Here is a 16,256-nt window from a genome sequence, read left to right as displayed (position 1 = left end):
ATTTTATCTTTTTCTTTACCTTTTTTTTTTTTTATCTCTAAGCCTTTGGATAACCCTTTGTGCAGCTGCTATTTTGTCACTTAACATCCTTCATCAACCCCCTCTGCACTTACGCTTTATAGTATTAACACCAGAGTAAAAAACTACACATATCCTGTTTCCATTTTTCATAATTCATTTTGATTCCCCTCCTCTTGGCACTGTATATAACAGGGAAATTCCATCATATGTGGAGCAGAGAGCTGACTTCCTGAATGAAAATTATGTTACCAGAAACTCTCCCCAGACACAGAGCAAGCACTCTGGGCACCAGAGTTGACTCCTAGTCCAGTACCACTCAGTTGGAATCTTGGGCTTCACCCTTAAAGAGACTATAAGGACAGGAAATTAGTCCAAGGAGGCTTCCTACATGCTTCTGTCCCAAGGCAACCACACATGGGGCTCCAGGAGTCACCTTCCTCTAGAAGATGGGGGAAATAGCCCTTATTTCTATCCAGAACAGAGTTTCCTCTGTGTGGAGATGAAATCACGTGAAACAGCAATAAAATACAAATACTTGACTTCTGCTGGGTCAGCAGGAGGAATAATATGCTTGGTGAATCCCCAGAAATTCCCAAATAGACTTGAATTTGTCTCTCTCCTGAGTTTTCTCTTTGGGATACAGCCAATTTTGCATCTGGCACTTTGGTGGAGCCCTACTATCCTTGCAGAGAGACCACAGATCTGCCTATACCCACACTCAAATGAGAGTCTTAGAGACAGCTCCTTGTGTCACCAGGATATGGTGACTAGTTTGGTGGCCTACACTCTCTGAGTCTGCACAGCTCTTCCATGGAATAACAATGCTAGTTGGTTTTCTTCCAAGTGTCCAAACTCTATGACTAGCACAGAGTACTAGAAGAACAGAGAACATGGAAAATCACTGCCAGTGATGGCCAAAAGACTTCTGAAGCCAAGAATTTGAACCATGATGAAGAGGGGTGTACACCCTCCCATATCTATGCCTCCTGCTTTGAGTGCTATCACTAAGCAAAGTCTTTGCTTATTTCTGAGTCCATGCAACTAATTGCTGTCTTGAGAGTACCCCTTTGGTGGTAATTTTGTATCTAACCCAAAGGAAATTAAATAATCAATTCGTGTTATTTGTGATTGAAGGAAGGCTTCATAAATGCAAGTAAAAATTGGTATGAACAGTGTCACTCTATTCACATAGGAATTCCTTCTTAAGTAATTTGTAGCAATTTTTATAAAGTACTATTCAGAAGAAAAAGGAGCTGTTAAATAGATTAGTAGTGATAGCCATTAGAAATCATTTCCATTTCATTTCCTGGCAACTTAATAAAAAGGTATAATTTATTCTGAAATGTATGTTCTGAGTAGGATGATTAATATCCTTATTGTTAGAACATCTAGAACAAAATCTATTTGGTCTCTTTCAACTTTTAAGAACATAGCAGGATAAGTAATTTCCTCTTTAAAACTACAGAAAAGTGCCTTCCTACTTTAAGTGATGCCAGATTCACAGATTTGAGTTATAAAATTTAATTAAGCTATGTTAATGAAGATCATTCACATAGCTTCATGTAAAATCGCCTTTTAAAATGTTGCCACATTCATCAAAAAGAAAGGTATGAAGGTAAAGTTTGTTAATTGTATGCTTTAAAGAGTAGTAGCATGCTAACAAGACATGGAACTGTGGTGAGCTCACTGGCAAGATGCTAGTGGGAAGCAGCTCTTCTTTGCCCTCATTAATGAATGTAATGTGTCTACATATCATTTAATGGTACTATTTGATGATAGAAAAATAACTTCAAAGAAGGAATGATGATGTCTTTGTATTTGGGAGCTACTTCAAACTTTGAGAGATTTAGTTTCAGTTCTTTGTACCTTGTTTTTCTTGAAGATCAAAGTATCCGTGTCCTCGGGAGGTGACTGCATTCGAACATACAAGCCGGAAATCAAGAAAGGAAGCTACAATAATATTATTATCAATGTCAAAACACCTGTTGCTGACAACCTCCTGTTTTATCTGGGAAGTGCCAAATTTGTAAGTCTAATGTTCAGCTTTCCTTTAAGCTGCTATGAATGTGCTAGTCAGAGATTAATCTTGGTGATGGAAAACATGTATGGAATCTAGGAAGATGACCTCAAACTTGTCTAACATTGCCTCTTAGACTTCGAAACCTCAGAATCTTATGTCAAAAAGTTTTGATGCATCAGATTAAATTAGAAGGCAAACAAAAATAAGAAAGCTCTTGGCAGTGTTTAGGCACATTTCCTTTCCTTTGTCAGCAAATCAGCATTTAATTTGAACTATATTTTCAGATCCAGCAATTTAAGAAGAAAGACAAATAGGAATTAAGCTTGTTTTAACTCTTCTCAGACTAAGAAAGTACATTGAACTTTCATGTTAATAAAATGAAAATGAACAGAGCAAATTGTGTGCTGATTGATTACCAGAGAAAACTCTACTTATTCATGTTGAATTTCTGACTCAAACTGAAATGATGTGAGTTGTATCTATAAAAGCTTACCTATAAGGTTCTAATTCCTTCCATCTCAACCATTTGGCTTTGTAGGAATAAGGATCTTCCAAAATAAGTAGGGCTCATTTATAACACACCAGACATGGCATAAGCTGAGGAAGTCTGGGTCACTTTGAATAACTTAAAAAAAGATCATAGGTGCCCTCTTCAAAAACACTAGTGCCCTTTATGAAAAAACAATAATGAATCAATCATTTGCCTTTATCTCTACCATAACAGAGTGAGAAAAGACTTTTATCTCCCAAGTGTAATTAGAATGGATGAAATAATACCAGTGCCTCAGCAGTGTGGACAATCTTTTACCTTAAAGATGTAATAATAACATTTTAATCAAATATAATATATCACTTGAAGCTTAGTCATGAGACTTTAATTATTTTACAAGTAGAACCTATTGAAAAGGACTCCACTGGCCTGATCTTTCAGGGTGCTTGCTATCTGATATCTATCACTTTTGTGTTTCCTGAACTAGATTGACTTTCTGGCTATAGAAATGCGCAAAGGCAAAGTGAGCTTCCTTTGGGATGTTGGATCTGGAGTTGGGCGTGTGGAGTATCCAGATTTGACTATTGATGACTCATATTGGTACCGTATTGAAGCATCAAGGTAACTAACTCAACAGAGGTTAAGATCATGAAATTATACAATTTGGTAGTAGTTTTTAAGGAAACTACTGGCATTTCAATAAGGTAGCTGTATATGTATGCAGACACCAATGTATGGATTTTGTATTTTACATATGTATGTGTGCAAGTGTGTGAGAATGGGACATACCTGTTAGGAAATGACAGGCCTTCAATGTATTGACCAGAGTGAACAGTCAATTTCTGTTTTTCATCAGGTATCTGATAGGAATTGGGAGATTAAGCTGTTTTTAGTCATCCTATCTCTCCTGGGTAAAAAAGAAAAAAAAAAAGTACTAACACTCATTAAATAGAAGCCTGTGCACAGGAGTGACACTGTTGCCTATCTTTGGTATATGTAGTCCCTCTTCTTTAAACATGGCACCCGTGACCACAAACACAAGGAGTACCAAAATGCCAGCATAAGTACTGTGTTAGGTCCACACTACTTGAATTGGGAAGTAATAGAGTGTTGATCCAAAATTCTGCCTTGTAAGCTTTAATTCAGTTACCAACTTCTAGCAGCATTTAAAGAACCCATTTCTGTCTTCTGTACTTTCCTCTCATTTTCTCTTCTTTGTCTAATCCTCAACCTCCTGTAAACACAAAGCACCTAACAGTTGAGAAGTGTGGTTGGGGACCTAAGGCTAGAAATGAGGCTGACAGAGATGAAGAAAACTTGAAGGATTGGTAATTATTGAATGTAGGTGCAGGATACACAGAGTTTCTCTCTGTTTGCATGTGTCTAAATATTTCTGTAACAACACAGTTAGAGCAAAACTCAATGGGAAGCTCTATTTTCACTTCTTTTTTAACATATTCAGTAAAAGTGAGTGTGTATGTGTGTGTGAGAGAGAGAAAGAGCAAGAGAGAGAGAGAGAGACTAAATCAATTTGTGTAGTGATGTAGGGGGGTAAATAATTTGTACAGTTTAAGGTCATTTACACTTAAAGTATAGTCTTCTATCAGAATGGATATAACTTCATTTGATAAATTCATTCTTTTGTTACCATATAGTTAACTTAATATTTTCCCCTCAAAGATAAAAAGATTACTGAAATAAAACAGTAGGAGACAAATTTAACAGAGAAGTTTTATTATGACTGCTTGTCTCAGAAGAAAGACTAGATTTTTAAATTTAACAACTCATGGAAATCAATCACTTAGAAGAAAAAAGAAATAAAATGATAATAACTTTCTAAACTCTGTTAATTGAATTTAAATTCTATACAATTTGTATACACAATTCTGAAGACTATAAACATTAAGATGACATGCCAAAAAATAGAAGATATGCAATTCCAGGAACACTACTTCAGCAATTTGGATCCAAAACATTGTACAGAATTTTAGAAGAAATTATGCAGCTTATGATACAGAAGGATGGCTCATATGGGGCTTGCTTGCTGAATTAAATGAGACAAAATGCTAAATGAAATAATACAAATGTTTAAACTGCCTGTGTTGGTAAATACTAAATAATTACATAAAGCAAAAAGAAAAAGGCTTTCCTCTGAAGCAATAGCAAGTCCATCAGCTAATTACTGTAGTGTCATTTCAAATCAGTGGACACACACAGAATCAGGATACGCTACTTGTTGGTCTTGGTTGAATCTGATGGTAAATATCTAGTGAAGATCAGACTCTGAATACTGTAATAAGATTTAAGAAATCTAGAATGTTTTTCTGTCGTACAATTTCAAAAACATATCTGTACATTTTATATCTTTTAAATTTGAAGTTCTCAGAAATGTGGTATACATGTCATTTTCTGTATTTTCTTCCCCTTCATTTCAACACACATGCTTGAAGGACGGGGAGAAACGGATCTATTTCTGTAAGAGCCCTGGATGGACCCAAAGCCAGCATTATGCCCCGAACCTACCATTCAGTGTCTCCTCCAGGGTATACTATTCTAGATGTGGATGCAAATGCAATGCTGTTTGTTGGTGGCTTAACTGGAAAATTAAAGGTAAGGTATTCTTCTCAATCCTGTTTATTTCACTTTTTTATACAACTCTTGACGTTAGTTTGACAGAAGCCATGTTGAAGCTTTATAAAAATGTGACTTTTTACTTATCTTGTGTGTAGGAAAACATGCATTTATTTAAAATGAGAATTTTCTTTGAATTGTGAAAATTCAATCTGTAAACACAATACTTGTTAGCCTATGTGAATTGACTTGTCAATTATCTATGGTATTAATTTTTGATATTCTTTTAGTTGACTCAAGAGCAAAGTGTTTTTTAAGTAGACCTCATTTTCTGAATCAGTTTATCATTAATAGGCATGAAGTGCTATAAAGTTCATACATCTAATTAAAAGATTTATGAATACCTTGGGACATATCATAGGAGACACATGCTTTCAAATCATGATCTGAATTTACAAGTTTTCAAGTTGCTCTTCTCCTCATTATTAAAGAGTAATGCACTTAATATTCATAATTGCTTAATGACAGATCCTTGTGCATTTCAAAATGCAAACTGCTTGCATTTTAAAGAACCTTATGTTGATTATATGGAATTAGATGTTGAAAAACGACCTATGGGTGAGAGGCAAGAGGGCAACCAAATGTAACAGATAATCCTGGACTTGTTAGAATCACCGTGGGATGAGATTAGTCAGAAAATGCAAAAAGCCAGGAAGACCCCAAATTTATGAGAACTCAACCTTCAAATAGTGAGATTGTTTACTTACTTTGTATATGTGAGGTGATTCTAAACTATGGGAACTTATCCCACAACTGTACATGAAAATCATCCTCATTTCATAGAACTACATATAAATATATATGACACATAACAACATAGTCGTGTTGCCAACTTTCTGTCTCCTTCCCATATGGGTAAATACAAGGTAGGACATACTAGTACAAAAGCCATAAATATTGAAATCAAATCCAGACTGGATTTCCTCCTCTACCACTTTACTAAAACTTGACCGATCATAGGCAAGTCATTTAACCTCTTGGGCTTCAGTTTTCTAGAAACTGGGTGATAAGACTGTTTACCTTGATGAGCAGGTTTTGTGGCTCAGTGGGTTAAGCTGCCCCGTGGGATGCTTGCATCTCGGACCAAAGTGCCAGTCAGAGTCCCCACTACTCCACTTCTGATGCAGCTTCCTCTTAACACACCCATCCTGGTGGCAGCAAATGATGGCTCAAGTACCTGGATTCCTGGTGTCCACATCAGAGACTCAGATGGAGTTCCTGACTCCTGGCTTTGGCCTGGCCCAGCGGTGGCTCTTACAGCCATTAGGGGAGTGAAACAGATGATGGAAGATATCTCTTTGTCTGACTGTTTCTCTCCAACATTGTATCTTTAAAATTTAACTATAAAAAAAAAAAAGTTTACCTTTGGGATGGGTGTTTAGTGTTGTCAGAGTACCTATTCCTACTCTGTTTCCAATTCCAGTTTCCTGCTATTTAGCACCCTTGGAAGAAGCAGGTGTCAGATCAAGTGTTTCGTGCCTGTCACCCACATAGCAAACCTGGATGGAGTTCTAGGCTCCCGGCTTTAGCCTGATAGAGCCCTAACTATTGCAGGCATTTGGGGAGTGAACCTGCAGATAGAACATCTATATTCTCTCTCTTTCTGTTTCAAATAAAATAAATAAAACTTTTTAAATGCTTGAATATTATATGATCATAAATTTCTAGAACATGTGGATAACTTTTACTATGTGTTAAGTCATGTCTAAATTTGCATGAATCAACTCATTTAATTTATACAACAATCCCATAAGATACATTTTAACATCTTTGGGTTTAACATCTTACATCTTTGGGTTTCTCTAACAAAAAACACCATAAAAATGTGTAGTTGATAAATAACAAGCATTCCTCAGAGTTCTAAAGGTTGAGAAGTCTAAAACCAAAAGGTACCAGCAGAAATGGTTTCTGGGGAGGGCCCTTTCCCTCACTGGAAGGATGTTCTTACTGTGTCCCTAAAAATAGACAGGACGGACAAGTTCACTTGGGCCTGCTTGTTAAGGGAGCTAATGCCATCACAGAGGCTCCACCCTCAGCTTCCCAAACTCTGCTTCCTAATACCATAACTTTGGAGGTTAGGATCTCAAAACATGACTTAGGAGGGATCATATGCATTTTGATCATAGCAAGGTAGAAATTAGCATCCTCCTTTTATAGCTAAGGAATCTGAGGAAGAGAGAAGTTAAATGCCTTGGCCAAGATCACAGAGTCATTAATGGCTGAGCCTGGATTTGAATGCAAGTTAACAGACCCAGGTGTCTCTACTCTCAGTTATGCTCACTGCCACTGTGAATGGTGAGAGTATAACAGATGACAAATACTGAGACATGGTGAGGACACCTTTCATGGCACCTTGAATAACCCTTATTTTTATGCAAATGTCCCTGGCACAAAAATCTACTTCGTTTTCATCTCAGGAGACAAGAAATCTGTGGGAATCTTGAGAAATTATTTCAGGCAAGGGTTTCCAGGTTCAAGGATTTCTTGCCACAATATGAATCAAAACTGAAAACAAATGAATGAACCCGCTGATGAAAATTTAAATGAGCAGGAAAGTATCTCAAGTATAGCTTTTCAGGATGTGAGGAGAAGCGAAAAGCAAGTAGAATCCATAAGTAGGATAAGCAACCTCTGGAAAATTAAGAGGCTTCCACTGAAGCCACAGCACTCCAAGGACCACTCTGATTTGTAAATGGCATTGGCTCTGATCAGCATTCTTCCTACATGGCTGTGCACCATTTGGTCTCAGTCATAGAGAGATGGGGATAGGTTTGACCTGAAATCACAACTATAAAATCTTAACCATTCAGTGACATCTTCTGGGTTCTAAAACTGAAGCATGACACTGTACTGCTTTTTCCAGGTAAATCAAGAAGTGTGCATTCACTTTGGCACAAAATTTCTAAAGTTATGGGTACCAGAATATAATAAGTATTTGTGATCTGTCAATGCCAAGTAAGAAAAGTTTAAGTTGCCAGAGTTCCCTTGAATGGTCTAGTCCTTTTCTTCCTTCAAGCTTGTAGTATACATCAAGCTTTGAACTTTCTGAGTGCCAATGACACCAGGATGGGCATTTGACAGACACAAGTTGATACTCTATTAAGGTGCCCAGCCCTGTGCAGTGTATGCTAGCAAACAATACTAACATGATCCCTTCTCTTTTTTTTTTTTTATTTTTTTCCAGGCAGAATTAGAGAGAGAGAGAGAGAGAGAGAGTTATAGACAGTGAGAGACAGAGAGAAAGGTCTTCCTTCCGTTGGTTCACTTCCCTAATGGCCGCTACGGCTGGTGCTATGCTGATCCAAAGCCAAGAGCTGGGTACTTCCTCCCAGGCTCCCGTGTGGGTGCAGGGACCCAAGCACTTGGGCCATCCTCTTCTGCCCTCCTGGGCCACAGCAGAGAGTTGGACTGGAAGAGAAGCCACCAGGACTAGTACCCAGAGCTCCAACAGGGACTAGAACCCTGGGTGCCGGCACCACAGGTGAAGGATTAGCCAAGTGAGCCATGGCGCCAGCCTGTGATCCCTTCTCTTAAACAAATTCCCTCCTTTTATTTCATTCTCTTGATCTGGCAACTTGCTTGTGCATGGAAATGAAAAGTTAGACCAGGAGGATCACAGAGTAATTTATATGCATACCTTTTTCTCTTTCCAATATGTACCCATTCTCATGAATATCTGCATATATAGCCCTGACTACCCCAAAAATGAAGTAGGAGCATTAATGTTTACTGAGCAGCTTTTCACTGCCAAGCATTGAGCTGGGTACAATAAATAGGTTATTTAGTTTATTTTCCTCAATAGTCCTTTGTTACAGAAAAAAAGAATTTCAGAGAAGGTCAACAGGTCATATAAGTTCAGAGATAGGAAGTGTTGATTTACTAATGGTGATAAACTGGCATATCAAAAATAACTAGGATCCATTAATGAAATAGTTGAGCTTTTGCCCTTTTGTTGAGAATATAATATGATTAAAAGATGAATATGTGAAAACCAAGAATATAAGAGAAAATGGTTAACAACTACTCCAGTTGCAAATATGTGCTGGAATAACTCTCACAGATACTCCAAGATTATTTGCAAAATTCTTGTTTTTAACAAATACAATATTTCTCTCTGCAGAAGGCTGACGCTGTGCGCGTGATTACATTCACTGGCTGCATGGGAGAAACTTACTTTGACAGCAAACCTATAGGGTTGTGGAATTTCCGAGAAATAGAAGGTGACTGCAAAGGATGTACTGTCAGGTTAGTTGAAATGAGAACTCTGCCAAGGTCTATCCTATGCATCACAAAGGCTGTAATGTTATTGTGCAATATTCTATTACATGGATGATGTGGAGCAGGTTTGAAATGATTATTCTTGGAGGTGGATTTACCACGAAGCCAGTGAAATGTCTAGTCCCTTCCCCCATTGAGCAGGCATTTTCAAGGCTCTGGGAGGTGCTACAGCAGTGCTTTTGCAGGGTCTTGTGTTTTTATAAAATTTGCAAAGGTGAGATATTTTAACCACAATCAGTTAAGACTACTATCTCTTTCTACTCTATCATCTCTTGTGTTCAGGGGTTTTTGTGTGTCTCTGAGTGTCTTGTAGTCATAATTTTTTTTTCTTAAAAAGAATTTGCCACCAAATTGATTATGCTTCAGGGCTAACTAAGCCTGTGTTTATTCCACTTATCTTTGTAGCAAAATGTAGTACCTCATCCCAGGTTTCATCTCATATAGGGCTTTTCAAATTGACACACAGAGTCCTCCATGTGCTTCAAGTTTCTGCAGAGAGGGAGAACAAGGAGCCCAGATAATTCAGGATTAAGGGCCTTTTATACATAATCAACTATAAAATAAACATTAGAATGACTGGGAATTTGAAATATTTATAAGCATCCACAGCACAAGTGGAGAATAAATACTTTTATTGAATAGAAGGTATAAATTATAGCTAGAAAGTTGAGAATCTGCAACATAAAAATTAAGGGTCTGCTAATCAACTAAATCTAAAGGAATCTTAATTAGAGTAAGTGAAAGCTATAAAATAGAAGTTAAGTACTAGAAGTTTATTATGACATGCACAATATGCTAAAGAGTTTGTATTTTTTAATTTCCAACATAAAGGACACATGTACATGGACTGGACCCAAATCTTCCATTACTGTAGCAGAGTATACTTCACATATCCTTCTCGACAGATCTAGAATTTCATGGGCAAAAGGAGCCCCAAAGTATTACCTCTCCAAAAGTTTTTATCTTCTGACTCTATTTCATTTTGACATCATGGCCTTGTCAAATGGCATTGAGAATAGTTTGAAAGCCTGATCCATTACAATTTAAGATGGTTTTGTCAATAATTTTTAATAAAATCTAATATGAAAGGTTTTCTATAAAATTCTTTGGCTACAACAAAGACATGAAGACTACATTAATGTTCTGCTACTCTCGAATAAATACCAATTTTCCCTAAACATTTCTTGGTACATTTCTAATTAGTATTTTCAAAAGCTTGCTATAAGCAAAACATATAAAGCATTTGAATATCCATTAAGCACTGCATGTGGTATATAACTGTAACTTCACTAATTATCTATCCTGCAAAGGTCTTACACTATGAACATATAAAGTATTATGCTAATGACATAATTATAATAGTCTTCCTATATGTTCATAGTGTGTTTTGTAGATTGCAGAGATTCATACAACTTCCTGATGAGATGATTACAGCCCAGTCCCAACCATGAGTAAACTTATTGCCAGGAAGACAGGAAAAGACAATACTAAAATAGTCAAAAAGCAAAAGATAACAAGAATTCTTTTCCAAAAGATACACTGAGTGTACTCTAATTCTTCATATCTGGTTAAGATCATTAAGAGCTAGTTCATGGAGGGGGTGGCATTTGAGGTGGGCCAGTAGCCTGTATATGGAGCTGGCTTGCAGGTGGAAAGCAGAAAGCATTTTAATACCAGAGACCAGAGAGCACAAAAGGTCTGGGATCTGTAAAGCCGGAAGTGTTTTCAGAAAAGCATTTATTGTGAATTTACTCACATAGATAGGAAAATCAAGTGGGTAGATTGAGTGGCCACACAGATTCATGCACAGTTCTCCCCAGTATGTTAATGTTTTTACACCATCAGGTAACAGTGAATGTCAAGTGAACCAACAAGCTGAAGACACCAAGCTCAAGGGTGCTGTGACTACACACAGCCTGCACAAGTACCCATTTACCCACACGCTGGCCCTCACTCTGTCTCAGCCAACCACTATATCATGGAAGTGTTCAATGTTCAGTTCTCCATTATTGTGCATTTTTTACCATACCAATGTGACTTAATAATATCAGTTCTTCTTTATAGCCTTTGTCATCAAACTATCTTCATAACTTCTTTGGGAAGTTCTATATTTTCTGAGCTGAATCCTTGGTTTTAAATTTTTTTCACATTTTTTCGAGCTATACTAATATTTTGATCAAGATTATTAGAACTTTTGTAAGTGCTCTGATTATATAGTTGCATAGTTTGGAATGATCTATCCCAGCTCTGTTTCCCCAAAAGCCCAAATATTTGTGATAGAATTTTCATGTAACTCCTAATGTTTATTATTTTAAGGAAAATATTTATCACACTTTAATATAAAAGCCAGTCCTTCATTCCAGTTAAGGACAATTAATTTTATGAGTAATATGCAGCAGGACAAGTAATATTAGTTTTAGAAATATGCATTTCTTTAGCAGGAAGTAGAATGAATGCAATTATTGTTATGCTTTGGAAAGAAGAATCTGTCAGAGCCATAAAAGGATATCTCTTATTTTTCATGAATTTCTGAATCTCACATTAAAATAGAAAAATGCTGCTACAAGTAAATATGCATTTAGTTGAACATTGAAGTGATTATGAGATATTTCAAGTAGTTCATGGAAAAGGAATATTATGAAAAAAACTATCCATGGGTTTCAAAAATATTTCACAGCAAAACAAACTGATCTTTTAATTCCATTTTCCACAATTTTAAAATTTTTATTATTTTCTAAAATATTTATTTTTATCTACCTGAAAGGCAGAGCAACAGAGAGAGAAAAGGGATTTTTTCCCATCACTCGCCAATTTCCCACAACAACCAGTGTGGTCCAGGCAGAAGCCAGAATGTTGGAATTCCTCATGGGTCTTTGATGTGTGTAGCGGGGACCTAAGCACTTGAGCCACTTTCTTCTACCTCCCGCAATGCACTAGCAAGAAGCTGAATCAGAGGCTCTGATATTGGATGTAGGCATTCCAGGCAGTAGCTTAATCCACTGTACCACAATACCCTTGCCTAATTTTGTTACTTTTTATTTGAGAGGCAGAGAGGGTTCTCATATGCTCTTCATTCCCCAAATGTCCTCAATATCAGGGGCTGGGGATAAGGCAGGGAGCCAGAAACTCAATCTTATCTCTCCTATGGACGGCAGTAATCCAGTTTCTTTTAGCCATCACAGCTATCTCCCAGGCTGTATATTAATAGCAAGCTGGAGTTGAGAGCCAGATCCAGTATTCAAACCTAGACACTAATGTGAGATGCAGATATCATAACAACTGGACTAAACACTCCCTCCACAAAGTTTCTGAAGTACCTTCATACTCCAAGCTCTGATATACATCTAGTTCTTTAAAAAAAAATGTATTTGAAAGTCAGAGTTACAGAGACAGAGAGCAAGATCTTTCATTGGCTGGGCTGGAGCTGGAACTTCTTCCAGGTCTCCCATGTGGGTACAGGAGCTCAAGCTCTTGGGTCACCTTCCACTGGTCTTGCAGGTGCATTAGCAGGGAGCTGGATTAGAAGTGGAGAAGCTAGGACTCAACTGGCATCCATATGGGATGCTGGCACAGTAGGTGGTGGCTTTACCTGCCATATTGGCCCTGATATACATCTAGATCTATAGTTAACAGTTTAAATGCAGAAGAGCATAATTAAGCCTTACTAACTTGATCAGGCATCCTGTTTTAAAAAATAAATAAAAGATAAGACGCTTAGCATTTATTCGTTATAAAAGAGTGATTATGTGTCCTGGAGAGTGTTTTCAAAATGATTAGAAAAATCTGTTAAAATATAGAATATATCTGTAAGAAATTATTTTTCCCTATTATAAAGTTGCCAATTGAAAGCTGGAATCACACTCTTTTGGCTAGTATCAGCTAATGTATTACATTATATGTATATGTATATGTATATATACATTACATGTATATGTTTGGGTAATTCCAGCACAACTCTTCCCTACAGATTTGCTTGAACAGAAGATTCTCATATAATATTGGAATGGAAAGGGGTCTTAGAAATAGCCATTTTATCTCTTTGTTGAGAAACTGAGACCTGAAGTATTAATTGACTTTTAGCAGAGCCTTGGTGAAATCCATATCAGGGAGTGGGCATTCAGCATAATGGTCACAGTGTCTCTTGGGATGCTCACATCACAGGTCAGAGTGCCTGGGTTCAAGTCCTGATTCGGCTCTTGATTCCAGTTTCCTTCTATTGTGTACCCTGGGAGGCAGCAGATGCTACAGGGGACCCTGACTGCGTTCCTGGTGTGGTCCTGGCCAGCCACAGCTGTCGTGGCTATTTGGGGAGTGAGCCAGTAGATGGGAACATTTTATCTGTCTCTCTATAATAAAATAGTTTTAAAAATTTAAGAGATTCCACATGAATAATTAAGTTTGTTTAGATTGTAAATTATAACTTAAAAAAATGTATTAGGTCAAACCGTCCAGAAATTGTCAACAGTGACTCCCACAATCCTTCCCGAGGTTTTTTTTGGTAACATGGCAGTAGACAATGCAAAATCCTAATGAGAACTTGAAGAAACTTCTGCAAAGCATATTTCATACAACATTTTCTTTTTCTTTTTTTTTTTTTTTTTTGGACAGGCAGAGTGGACAGTGAGAGAGAGAGACAGAGAGAAAGGTCTTCCTTTGCCGTTGGTTCACCCTCCAATGGCCGCCGCGGCCGGCGCACCGCGCTGATCCGATGGCAGGAGCCAGGAGCCAGGTGCTTTTCCTGGTCTCCCATGGGGTGCAGGGCCCAAGCACCTGGGCCATCCTCCACTGCACTCCCTGGCCACAGCAGAGGGCTGGCCTGGAAGAGGGGCAACCGGGACAGAATCCGGTGCCCCAACCGGGACTAGAACCCGGTGTGCCGGCGCCGCTAGGCGGAGGATTAGCCTATTGAGCCGCGGCGCCGGCCTCATACAACATTTTCTTATCTCTAATGCAGTGCTCCAGAAATTAATATATTCATTGTCATGATGAAGGAAGACTAAATAATAGCCAACTTATTCACTATGAATTATATTGTTAATAGGTTGACTTGATTCCTCTTTCGATTAACATTTTTCATGAATATGGAAAAAGCATCTTTTAGTTTTATATTGGAAAAAGTATTTCATGACATCACCATGTGTTATAAAAAAATTATATGTAATTAAAATTTTAAAAGACCCAACCATGAAAGACACAAAACCAGCTCCTTTCCTCCTTTTATCTTTGGTGATTCACTTCTCTGATCCAGGGACACAGAAAGCCAACTTGTGGAAGATGTTTAACAGTTGTTTCTCTACAAACCCATTAATTGTTATATACTACTTTTCTCATTAGTGAAGAATTAAAATAATCTTCTAAGTTTACTTTATACTGATACTACCATTATATTTCTCAATTTCTTTTTCCTACCCTCAAGTTAGCATATGACTTTAATTTTAGAGATTCAAATACATCTATTCTACAGATATTTCAAGTTCAAAAAAGATACCCTCAGAATTAAGTTGTGCTCTGCCACAGCAGATAGAAGGAAAGAGATATAATGTCACATTTGAAAAAAATATTTCTGAATATGGTATTCACCAAAATCAAAATCAATTTGTATATTAATTATTCAACCAATACTGATTGAACACAAGGCAATTTGCTACACTAAAATCACTATCCCACAAAACATTTACTGGATTCTTTAAGCTAAGTACCATAAAAGATGCTGAGCTTGTGCCTAGAGATTGGCCTGCAATCTCTAACTGGTCTCTTATGAAAGAGATAAATTGAAAAGCCATACAAACAACTCACGTACACGTATCTTTTATTGTCTGAAAGTAATATGTTCTAGAAAAAGACCTGTTGGATGGCAGATATTCAGAGAATAGGTGGCTGATATCCTATGATGTTATGTAAATGGGAAATGTAGTATACATTCTCAACCCATCCAAAAACTCCACCAGTTTGCACAAATATCAATCTAACTCTCCACCTAGTACTTGTCTAAAACATAACACATTCAAAACACCAGTGACCTGGCTATTGAAGACCTAATGAAGGTCAGGTTACAGATGGTAGTTACCTGGTCTAAGGTGGTAGCAGTGGAGGTGGACAGAAGTGTACAGACAGAAGGTTTCTGTCCCACGGTGCATGCAGTCTGTTCCCAGGGAACAGTTCAATGCACTGAATAATAATAGACAAACTAGACACGATCTCAATTATGTGAAATCTCACCTCCTTCAGTCCTCAGGTGGAAGATAGCGAGGGGACTATTCAGTTTGATGGAGAAGGTTATGCGCTGGTCAGCCGCCCGATTCGCTGGTACCCAAACATCTCCACTGTCATGTTCAAGTTCCGGACATTTTCTTCAAGTGCTCTCCTGATGTATCTTGCCACACGAGACCTGGTAAAGATCACATACATATCATATGTTCCATGATTAAAAATGTTTGCTTTCTTGTTGTAAAATAACAATATAATTATCAGTCATCGATAAAATTATCAAATGTTGGCTGTTTGATAGCTAAGAATGTGATGTAGACACTTGGCATGAGTTTTCACTGGTAACTGTAATCACAAATACAATGTCATTACTATTATTTTTAGTTTATCTCTCCATACAATCCTTTATAAGAAAGAAGCTCCCTGCAAAGATTTTCCCAGTATAAACTTGTGCAGCTGCAAAAAAACACTTCCTTAATCTTCTAGAGACCTAAGTTGAAAAGTGATTCTAATTATTTCTTGACCTTGTTGTTTCTTTTTTTTTTTTAAAGTCAGTATTTCTTAGTAAACTCCTTAAGCGAACATACCTTTCAGGTTGCTTAATATATT

The 16,256-nt window shown here is 37.3% G+C and overlaps 1 protein-coding gene across 1 annotated transcript in view; it reads left to right on the top strand.

The window, feature by feature from the left end:
* Positions 1-16,256, top strand: part of LAMA2 (laminin subunit alpha 2) — a 705,005-nt gene that overhangs the window by 630,430 nt on the left and 58,319 nt on the right. The window contains exons 49-53 of the mRNA XM_089333528.1: positions 1,904-2,047; positions 3,019-3,152; positions 4,982-5,141; positions 9,283-9,407; positions 15,669-15,831. Of these exons, the coding sequence (XP_089189654.1) occupies positions 1,904-2,047; positions 3,019-3,152; positions 4,982-5,141; positions 9,283-9,407; positions 15,669-15,831 (726 nt within the window). The remainder of the gene's footprint in view (positions 1-1,903; positions 2,048-3,018; positions 3,153-4,981; positions 5,142-9,282; positions 9,408-15,668; positions 15,832-16,256) is intronic.

This window comes from Oryctolagus cuniculus, chromosome 5 (assembly GCF_051225735.1).
Source record: "Oryctolagus cuniculus isolate XC-2025 breed Fujian yellow rabbit chromosome 5, ASM5122573v1, whole genome shotgun sequence".
NCBI classification, from domain to species: domain Eukaryota; kingdom Metazoa; phylum Chordata; class Mammalia; order Lagomorpha; family Leporidae; genus Oryctolagus; species Oryctolagus cuniculus.
This window is presented reverse-complemented; position numbering and strand designations above follow the sequence as displayed.